Source organism: Hyla sarda, chromosome 11, assembly GCF_029499605.1.
Source record: "Hyla sarda isolate aHylSar1 chromosome 11, aHylSar1.hap1, whole genome shotgun sequence".
NCBI classification, from domain to species: domain Eukaryota; kingdom Metazoa; phylum Chordata; class Amphibia; order Anura; family Hylidae; genus Hyla; species Hyla sarda.
Genome location: NC_079199.1, coordinates 97,663,841 through 97,674,774, shown reverse-complemented (window position 1 = coordinate 97,674,774; position 10,934 = coordinate 97,663,841). Strand labels below are relative to the sequence as shown.

The 10,934-nt window shown below is 45.4% G+C and overlaps 1 protein-coding gene across 1 annotated transcript; it reads left to right on the top strand.

Annotated features, from left to right (window-relative positions):
- Positions 1-9,412, top strand: LYSMD1 (LysM domain containing 1). The gene is made up of 3 exons (XM_056546170.1): positions 1-506; positions 4,414-4,706; positions 5,547-9,412. Exons 1-3 carry the CDS (start codon positions 342-344, stop codon positions 5,707-5,709), a joined length of 621 nt encoding a protein of 206 aa, XP_056402145.1. The 5' UTR covers positions 1-341; the 3' UTR covers positions 5,710-9,412.
- The last annotated feature ends 1,522 nt before the right edge of the window (positions 9,413-10,934 follow it).

Genomic DNA, 10,934 nt, shown 5'->3' with positions numbered 1-10,934 from the left:
CTGAGAGGTCACTACGCCTAGCCCGGCCCCCGCGACTACACTTCCCAGGATGCTTTGCTGCTGTCACACCGCTGGACAGCTGCTGATGACCGCTGCCTTGTAACAGAAGGGGCTGTCAGAGCTGCTGGAGGGGGGTGGGGGGGATTGTTGTCACTCGTAAATGGGAAGTGATATAGAGGATTGTGGAATAGTCCATATTGGGATCCCCCCCTATCTCCCAGGTCACGTGATGCACAAGATGTTGCCTGTTCTCCTTGTGTTGCACTTGTAATTGAGTTATGGTCTTGATGCCCATCATGTGACGGTGTCGTTGAGCCCCTTATTGTGCTGCAGGAAGAAGCATGGCCTCCAGGGAAGGGGACTCCGGGCTGCTGCGGGGCTCCAGGGCGCGCTCCTATGGCAGCCTGGTCCAGACCAACTACTCTCCGGCCAGGGTGCGGAAGGTGGATCACCTGGTCCAACCCGGGGACACGCTGCAGGGGCTGGCTCTGAAGTATGGGGTCACGGTGAGTATAGGGCGTCTCCGGGGGAACTACAACCCTCAGCATACCCTTTTTTTCCAAACCGCCGACCTCCTGTTGTTGCAAAACTACAACTCTCAGCATGCCCGGACAGCCTTCGGCTGTCCGGGCATGCTGGGTGTTGTAGTTTTGCAACAACAGGAGGTCGGCAGTTTGGAGACCGTTGCTCTATTGTGGAACTATAACTCCCAGCATGCTCCGGGCGCTGTTTGTAGGGTCTGTAGTAGCTTACGTTGCTCATGCCATCGTCTCCAGTAGAACTGGTAACCAGTGCAGAAATAGTCCCAGCTCAACCGACTCATTTCATTACATACAGGACATCCCAGATATTGTGGTACAGTAGTGGATCCTTAGGGGACACCTCCCGATAGGGGACACCTCCCGATAGTGGACAGTTTTTAATTCCCCCGCAGAGTCCCATAAGACTTAATGTATTTGTTCACTCCAAATAGGGGACATTCCCAATAGCGGGTGTGGACACACCCAATAGGGGACAAAACACTCCCAATAGGGGACCATAGGGGAGGAAACAACTCCCAATAGGGGACCATAGGGGAGGAAACACTCCCAATAGGGGACAAAACACTCCAATAGGGGACAAAACACTCCAATAGGGGATAAAACACTCCCAATAGGGGACGAAACACTCCCAATAGGGGACGAAACACTCCCAATAGGGGACGAAATACTCCCAATAGGGGACGAAACACTCCCAATAGAGGACGAAACACTCCCAATAGGGGACGAAACACTCCCAATAGAGGACAAAACACTCCCAATAGGGGAAAAAACACTCCCAATAGGGGACGAAACACTCCCAATAGGGGAAAAAACACTCCAATAGGGGAAAAAACACTCCAATAGGGGACGAAACACTCCCATTGGGGGACAAAACATTCCCAATAGGGGAGGAAACACTCCCAATAGGGGACAAAACACTCCCAATAGGGGACAAAACACTCCCACTAGGGAACCATATGGGACAAAACACTCCCAATAGGGGACAAAACTCCCAATAGGGGACAAAACACTCCCATTAGGGGACCATAGGGGACAAAACACTCCCAATAGGGGACAAAGCACTCCAATAGGGGACAAAACACTCCCAATAGGGGACAAAACACTCCCAATAGAGGGGGACAAAACATTCCCAATAAGGGACAAAACCCTCCCAATAGGAGACCATAGTGGATGAAACACTCCCAATAAGGGACCATAGGGGACAAAACACTCCCAATAGGGAACAAAACTCCTAATAGGGGACAAAACACTCCCAATAGGGGACAAAACACTCATAATAGGGGACAAAACCCTCCCAATAGGGGACAAAACCCTCCCAATAGGGGACAAAACCCTCCCAATAGGGGACAAAACCCTCCCAATAGGAGACCATAGGGGATGAAACACTCCCAATAAGGGACCATAGGGGACGAAACACTCCCAATAAGGGACCATAGGGGAGGAAACACTCCCAATAGGGGACAAAACACTCCCAATAGAGGGGGACAAAACACTCCCAATAAGGGACCATAGGGGACAAAACACTCCCAATAGAGGGGGACAAAACACTCCCAATAAGGGACCATAGGGGACAAAACTCCCAATAGGGGACAAAACACTCCCAATAGGGGACCATAGGGGAGGAAACACTCCCAATAAGGGACCATAGGGGAGGAAACACTCCCAATAGGGGAAAAAACACTCCCAATAGGGGACAAAACACTCCAATAGGGGACAAAACACTCCAATAGGGGACAAAACACTCCCAATAGGGGAAAAAACACTCCCAATAGGGGAAAAAACACTCCCAATAGGGGACAAAACACTTCCAATAAGGGACAAAACACTCCCAATAGGGGACTAAACACTCCCAATAGAGGACAAAACACTCCCAATAGGGGAAAGTTAAACAGATTTGTAAATTACTTATATAAAAATCTTTACCCTTCCAGTACTTTTTAGCAGCTTTATGCTACAGAGGAAATTCTGTTCTTTTTGGATTTCTTTTTTGTCTTGTCATGTCAGAATTTCCTCTGTAGCATAGAGCTGCTAAAAAGTACAGGAAGGATAAAGATTTTTTAATAGAAGTCATTTACAAATCTGTTTAACTTTCTGGCACCAGTTCATAAAAAAAAAAAAAAAAAAATTCCACCGGAGTACCCCTTTAATGGATAATTAAAGGGTTTAAGATTAATGATTAAAAGGTTTAATTTTGGTGGGGATTAGTTAAATTTAGGATAAAATATTGTTGACTTCCGCCTCCTATGATGACTATTGATTGTAGGAAGGGAGGGGGGGGAGGGTAAGGGTGATTAATTATGTTTCTGTCTTGAGTTTTGTAACTTTGTAAATTAAATAAAACCTTATAAGGGTGCGTTCCCACAGGGCGTATACGCAGCGTATTTGACGCTGCGCAAAATTTATGGCAGCAGCGGGAAATACGCTGCGTATCCCTTGCTCACTATACACACAGGGCTTTCCGGCGGGAGCTCTATGTGTGTAGTGAGTTTTGGAGGCGGAGCCATATGCCGGCGTGTCTGTGACGCGCGGCTCCGCCTCCAAAACTCACTACACACATAGAGCTCCCGCCGGAAAGCCCTGTGTGTATAGTGAGCAAGGGATACGCAGCGTATTTCCCGCTGCTTCCATGAATTTTGCGCAGCGTCAAATACGCTGCGTATACGCCCTGTGGGAACGCACCCTAAAAATAAAAAATATGGTACCAGAAAGATTTGTAAATTACTTCTATTAAAAAATCTTAATCCTTGCAGTACTTATTAGCGGCTGTATACTACAGAGGAAATGCTTTTCTTTTTGGATTTCTCTTCTGTCACGAGCACAGTGCTCTCTGCTGACCTCTGCTGTCCATTTTAGGAACTGTCCAGAGCAGCATATGTTTGCTATGTGGATTTTCTCCTACTCTGGACAGTTCCTAAAAATGGACAGCAGAGGTCAGCAGAGAGTACTGTGGTCGTGACAGAAGAGAAATTAAAAAAGAAAAGCATTTCCTCTGTAGCATACAGCCACTAAAAAGTACTGGAAGGGTTGAGATTTTTTAATAGAAGTAACGTTACAAATCTTTCTGGAACTAGTTAATTTAATTAAAAAAAAATAAATAAATAAAAGTGTTCCACCGGAGTACCCTTCCGGTCATGCTGGGAGTTGTAGTTTTAGAACAGCTGCAGGTTTACAGTTTAAGGAACACCACCTTAGGTTTCCAATGTGCACCCCCTCATCTACACATTAGGGGGCACTAGGTGGGTGTAGTCACCATCCTATATTGGGGACAGTTTCTCTTTAAATCCTCTTAAAGTGTCCTGCGCGTTGTCATGAGCGCCCCCTACGGGTGACACTTCCGCCGCTTGTGGTTTTTTTGAGTATTTCCCAGAAAAATTGGGTAATTCCAGTAAATGTTAGTTCTTACATCATCTTTTTGCTACACGCGATGAAACATTCGCTTCCTCCGAGCTGGGTGACTGGGCCAATATGGCTGCTGTAACCCCTTCTCTTGCCATTCTGGGATCTGAGAAAGCTTAGTGCTCTGTATTCCTGATACATGTTCTACTTTCCTTGAGCCCTGAATAGCAAATCTAGCCATTGATGCAATAGTGAGGATGCCGCTGAACACATTGGGGTGCTAGGCCTATAGGGGAGCAAGGAAATGTGGGTGACAGCCTCGCCATACGGTATGGCGGCCATATTGTATTGCGTAACCACCTCTCCAATGCCATCTTATACTATATAGCATAAAGTAGATGCCACATCGACACAATTAGGCGTGGCAGCATAGAAGTCGAAAGCAGCTAGGGTCACATGACCTCCGTTGTAAGAGAAGGCAGCACCTCATGATTTTTGGGTCACATGATCACGTGAATCTGATTTTTGTCCCCAGATGGAGCAGATCAAGAGAGCGAATCGCCTCTACACCAACGACTCTATTTTCCTTAAGAAATACCTCAGCATCCCTGTGCCGATCGAACAACCGCAGCTGACCAATGGGGAGCCTCCTACACAGGGTTTGGGCATGGCGGCGGAAAAGGAGGGGAGCCGCCCTCAGCGCAGCATGTCCCTGGATGCCCGCAAGGAAGACCCCGTCTCTGTCGTGGACTTCATGACTAAACTGGACACCCGAATCCGCGTCTCCAAGAGGGCAGCGGTCAAGAAGATGCGAGAGGTGGAGTCCGTGTAAGTGACATAACTCTGCGCGCCCGAGTTGTAACCCATAGCGACCATCGATATCTATGGGCAATGTGATGTCATAAAAGCTGATGTTGGTTATTGGTGACTGTAAGGCGTTGCCAAATAGTGATCCCTATATAGAACCTCTGTAGTAGGTGGTGCCGTCGCTTTAAAGGGATACTCCACTGCCCCACCATCCAAAACGTTTTGTTCCGAATGCTGGGTGCAGGCTGCGGGGGTCGTGACATCACGGCCATGCCCCTCTTGATGCCATGTAATGCCATCAGCCTATCTGCCTTCTCTAGAGGGTCCACACACTACTGGGAAAGGTAAATCAAGGCTTCCCTCTCATAGCTTACCACCCATACATATCTAGGCAGCTGTCCCTTGGGTAAATACTTGTGTACCTTCTATCTACACAGAGCTGCCTACTGAATGTAATCTCTCCCTGCTCCCTTTAGCTTGTCATCGGCAGCAGTAACCAGTCACTGCTTAGACCAGGGTCGCTTTTGTAATAAAATCCATTCCTTGCTGTGCTGCTGCTGTTTCACTTTCTCCTGGAATAGTGCCTTCTAAAGCCAGTGCCCCAATAACCCCTTCTCCTCTACATGCCAGCTACAGTACTGTACTGTGTAAATCGACCTCCAGTACTGTGCAGCCTATCAGTGCAGTGCGCTTTCTTCAGTACTATGTCGTGGCATAGCAGAGAGGAATAGGTGCTGTCCTGTGTTTGGCCAGACAAGGAAGGGAAAGGAAATCCTGTGCGAGTTCTGGTCCTGTAAGTTTAAAAATTATTTTGAAAGTAATGGTACACTTAAATTTTTAACCATTTTTTCTTACTTTCAGAGCACAAGATGAAGACTCCGGAGCAGCCGTTGGCTACCAAGGCCCCAGAGAAGAGGGTTCCCCCCAGACTGCCCAGCGGTCCATGCTCGGACCGGTCCCCCTCACTGTCACCACTCGGGTGTCTACCCTCCGAGATCGAGAAGACGAGATATTTAAGCTCTGAACTCAACCTGTTGATTTTATTTCATTTGTTTTTACTTTTTAATTTTACAATTTTTTCTTCAAATTTAAAAAAAAAAAATGTGGCAGAAATTTTTAACGAATGTAACTCTCTGTAGTTAGACACTGAAAATCCAAATTTTACCTAGGTTTTTGACTGGTTTAGATATATATTTTTTTTACTTGAATTTATTTTTGTTGTGTTTTTGAACAAAAAAATAATTTTTTTTTTCTTTTATCTCAGGTTGTTTAAATTAGAAATCCTATGCACACGTTCACACGTGCAGATTTTCCGCAGCTGATTTGGCAGCCAAATAATGCTTGTGTGAACATAAGGGTACGTTCACACGGGCGGATTTCTTGTGGAATTTTTGCAGCGTATTTGCTGTGGAAAATCCGCAGCGGATTTTGCTACCATTGACTTTAATACCGTAAGTCAGCAGATAATCCGCAATAGAGGCAGATTTTCCTTCGGACCCATTGAAGTAAATGGTAGCAAAATCCCCAGCGGATTTTCCGCAGCAAATACGTTGCAGAAATTTCGCAGGCAATCTGCCCGTGTGAACGTACCCTAAGGCTGCAATTCACTCCAGGGTTTTTGGAATTGTTCACTGAGTACATTCGTTCCCTTGAGAGAAAGATGCAAACCATCTTTTTTGTACGGTTCTTTTCTATTCCAAGTAGAGCTATCATGAGACACAAAGCCAAATACTTGCTCTTGACATCATTTACTAAGCCATAAGTAGAACTCCTTAATGCGCCTCTGCCTATCATTCTGAACGTTATGCACAGGCAGAACTTCAGAAAATGAAACGGTGGATACAAAATCCTGTACATCATTACCAAGTGTGATAAAAGATTCCTTCACCTGTGAAATTTCATTGCAAGCCAGGTCATTTGCCCCTAGATTGACAAGAACATCCACTTCCCCTTCCTGCTTTGCTTGCTTAATGATATTAAGAATACGTCTGTCTCCTATATCTTCTAGCAGTAGGACCAAGGAGACTCAGGATCTTCTACATCATGGACTTCGCCTTGTACCGAGATACCATGATCATACTGAGACAAGAAAGGACCTGGCTTTACGCAGCTCCAGTCGCCTCTTGGCATTGAGCATCTCAGGCTTGTATACAGCTGCCTGGCCATGAAAAAGTCCTGATGAGTAGTTCTTCTGTCGACAAGTCAGTCAGGATCTTCCACATCATCAACTTGCCCTTGTGCCAGGAGGCTACGGTTATACCAAGACAATAAAGGACCTGGCTTTACGCTCCTCCAGCCATTTCTTGACATTGAGTATCTCAGGCTTGTATACAGCTGCCCGGCCATGGAAAGGTCCTGAGGAGCAATTTTTCTGTCGACAAGTCATTCAGGATCTTCCACATCATAGACGTTACCTCATGTGTGGAGACCCTGGTCATACCGAGACAGGAAAGGACCTAGCTTTACGCTCCTCCAGCCGCCTCTTGGCACTGTGTAACTAAGGCTTGTATACAGCTGCCCCGGCCATGGAAAGGTCCTGATGAGCAGTTCTATTGTCGACAAGTCAGTCAGGATCTTCCACATTGAGGCCTTCACCTTGTGTAGACACCATGATCATACTGAGACAAGAAAGGACCAGCTTTACGCTCCTCCAGCCGTCTCTCCACATTGTGCATCTCAGGCGTGTATACAGCTGCCCGGCCATGGAATGGTCCTGATGAGCAGTTCTGCCACCAAGTCAGGATCTTCCACATAATAGACCTTTGTGTGGAGACCAAGATCATACCGAGACAAGAAAGGACCTGGCTTTACTCCTCCAGCCGCCTCTTGGCATTGGGTATAGCTGCCCGGTCATATAATGGTCCTGATAAGGCTTGGTTCACACCACGTTTTTGCAATACAGTTCCCGTATACATTTTCAACTTGAAAACCGTACGGAACCGTATTGAGAACCGTATGCACTGACTCTCCATTGAAAACCGTATGCCAAAAGATGTATCCGTTTGTGTCCGTTTTGCATCCTGTACGGTTTTCAGTTTTTTCCCCTACCCAAAACCGTAGTCTACCACGGTTTTTGGTCGGGGTGAAAAACCGTATACATTTTTTTTTTTTACATGGGAGTCAATGGGAACTGTACAGAACTGTATGTGCGTACGGTTCCATCCAGTTTGCACCATACGGTTTTTGACTTTGCACAGTTTTTTTCTTTTGGAATTTCAATCAAACAAGTGAAACTTTATTCATAATGGAGTGAAACATTAAAAACGTATACGCTTTTTTCTTAAAAAAAACGGATGCAACTGGACATCATTTTTCAAACCATATACGGATTAAAATGTACACGTTTTGATACAGTTTAGTCCGGTTTTGAGGAATCCGTTTTTTTATCAAAAACCTGATACGGGAACTGTATCGCAAAAACGTGGTGTGAACCCAGCCTAAGTCGTAGTTCTATCGAAAAATCAGTCAGGATCTTCCACGTTATGGCTTTCACCTTGTGTGGAGACCACGATCATATCGAGACAAGAAAGGACCTGGCTTTACACTGCTCCAGCCACTTCTTGGCATTGGGCATCTTAGGATGGGTTCACACCACATTTTTGTAATACAGTTTCCCGTATCAGGTTTTTGAATGAAAAACAGATTCCTCAAAACCTGACAAAACTGTATCAAAACGTGTGTACAAATTTTAATCCGTATACGGTTTGAAAACTTATGTCCGGTTGCATCAGTTTTTTTAAGGAAAAAAAAAAGTATCAGTTTTTAACTTTTCATTCCATTTTGAATAAAGTTTCACTTGTTTGATTGAAATTCAAATGATTGAAGTTTGAATGATTCAAATGATTGAAGTTTGATTGAGAAAAAAAACGTGCAAAGTCGAAAACCGGATGGAACCGTACGCACATACGGTTCTGTACGGTTTTCCATTGACTTCCATATAAAAAAAAAAACGAATACGCTTCAATACGGTTTTTCACCCGGACCAAAAATCGTGGTAGGCTATGGTTTCGGTTACGGGAAAAAAAACAGACAAAACCGTACAGGACTAGGAGAGCCAACATCTGACCCATTGGCGCGGTGGCATCCCGTAATAGTGCCACGGTAAAAGTCACTGAGCCATTCACAGTACTACTATACCAGCCTAGTGAATTGCCCTCAGGGGGGGGGCACATACTTTGGACATTCTCCACGTAGTATACAGTATAGTGGCGAAACATTGACAGCTGTGATCATGTGTTCCCAGTAATTCGACACATGAGGGCGCCGTTGTCCTGTAAAAATGTTTCCCGCCACTTTTGGTCCCTGCAATAAAGCCGTGACTTTGGGGCAGATTCATCAAAACTTGTGAAGAGGAAGAGCAGGGCAGTTGCCCATAGCAACCACTTCTTATATTTTATTCCTCTCTTAAAATGAAAGTAGCAATCTGATTGGTCGCTATGGGCAACCGCACAGGCTATGGTCGCTATGGGCAACCGCACAGGTTGTGACAAATCTCTTCCCCTTTGTGCCTGTATAACACTTTCTACTGCGGTTGTACTTTTCATGTGGACGCTTTCCTGCACTGCTGTAAACGATTTTGCCGTAAAGTGTCACATCTGCCGTTAATGTTGTTTTCTGTCCTATTAATCTACATTATTATTATAATAGTTGTTATTATTACTACACTGGTTTACTCTGGAATCTGTAAAGGGTTTAGACCAGTGTTTCCCAACCAGAGTGCCTCCAGCTGTTGCAAAACTACAACCCCCAGCATGCCCGGACAGCCAAAGGCTGTCCGGGCATGCTGGGGGTTGTAGTTTTGCAACAGCTGGAGGCACTCTGGTTGGAAAACACTTTTTTTTTTTTTCATTTAATGCTGTAAATGGGGGTCAAAGTCCTGGCCACTTACCCATGGCAGGCAACGACCTTTGAACTGTAGTTGTAAGGTAATGATGTACAATAACTACTAATCCCGAGAATTTCCACCTAGCTTTCCCAGGCTTCTGAACAGTATAAAAAGTTATTAAGTCACTTTAGGGTTGGACCTTCTGCCCATTTTGCGGAAAATACTTTGATCAATGAAATACGCCCGTATTGGTGTGAACGCACCCTAAGCCAGCGTTTCCTAACCAGGCATGCTGGGTGTTGTAGTTTTGCAACAGCTGGAGGCACCCTGGTTGGGAGACACTGCCCTAAGTGGTTGTCCAGGGTTTCCAACAAGAAACAGCTCCACCCCCTGTTCACAGGTTTTGTGTGGTATTGCACCTCTGCTCTGTTAAAGAGAATGGCGCTACAGTACTACGTACAACCCGTGGACAGGTGTGGCACTGTTTTTCTAAGCCTTAAAGGGGTACTCTGGTGGATAACTTTTATTTTTTTTTTTTTTTTTATCAACTGGTGCCAGAAAGTTAAACAGATTTGTAAATGACTTCTATTAAAAAAAATCTTAATCCTTCCAGTACTTATTAGCTGCTGAATACTACAGATGCAATTATTTTCTTTTTGGAACACAGAGCTCTCTGCTGCCATCAAGAGCACAGTGCTCTCTGCTGACATCTCTGTCCATTTTAAGAACTGTCCAGAGTAGGAGAAAATCCCCATAGAAAACATATGCTGCTCTGGACAGTTCCTAAAATGGACAGAGGTGTCAGCAGAGAGCACTGTGGTCATGATGTCAGCAGAGAGAACTGTGTTCCAAAAAGAAAAGAATTTCCTCTGTAGTATTCGGCTGCTAATAAGTACTGGAAGGATTAATATTTTTTAATAGAAGTAATTTACAAATCTGTTTAACTTTCTGGCACCAGTTGATTAAAAAAAAAAAAAATTCCACCGGAGTACCCCTTTTAACAGCCCCGTTATGGGCCGATATTGCCCTTTAAAATAGGCCCAGCATTCAGCCGACAGGTAAAAAAAAAAAAAAAACATCCATCGTTTGTCGTCCAAACATCTCCCTGTGTAATAGGGGGATGCGCTGCCGAATAACGATGGAAGCAGATGGCTGCCCGAACGATCCAGCGACTGTTCATGCAGCCCCGCCCACACAATTGCTGAGCCTTGTAACAGGCTTTATAATCGAGCGCTGATCTAAAAGATCTGCGCACGTCAGACCACCTGTTAGGGCCCTAAGGCCGTGTTCACACGATTGAATTTCCATGCGGGATTCCGCAGTGGACATGTCTAATCTTTCTGCGGGGTCCGCACGGAAATGCACTGCCGTCTATGAGACTGCACCTTTCCGAGCGGTCCTAGCGCCGGCATGTTACTCTACAT

Bases quoted from the DNA above. Each gene is read 5' to 3' on its own strand.
- LYSMD1 (XM_056546170.1), top strand. From the start codon at position 342: ATGGCCTCCAGGGAAGGGGACTCCGGGCTGCTGCGGGGCTCCAGGGCG. The intron at 507-4,413 runs GTGAGTATAGGG...TTTTGTCCCCAG, and splicing joins CTCTGAAGTATGGGGTCACG to ATGGAGCAGATCAAGAGAGC. The intron at 4,707-5,546 runs GTAAGTGACATA...TCTTACTTTCAG, and splicing joins ATGCGAGAGGTGGAGTCCGT to AGCACAAGATGAAGACTCCG.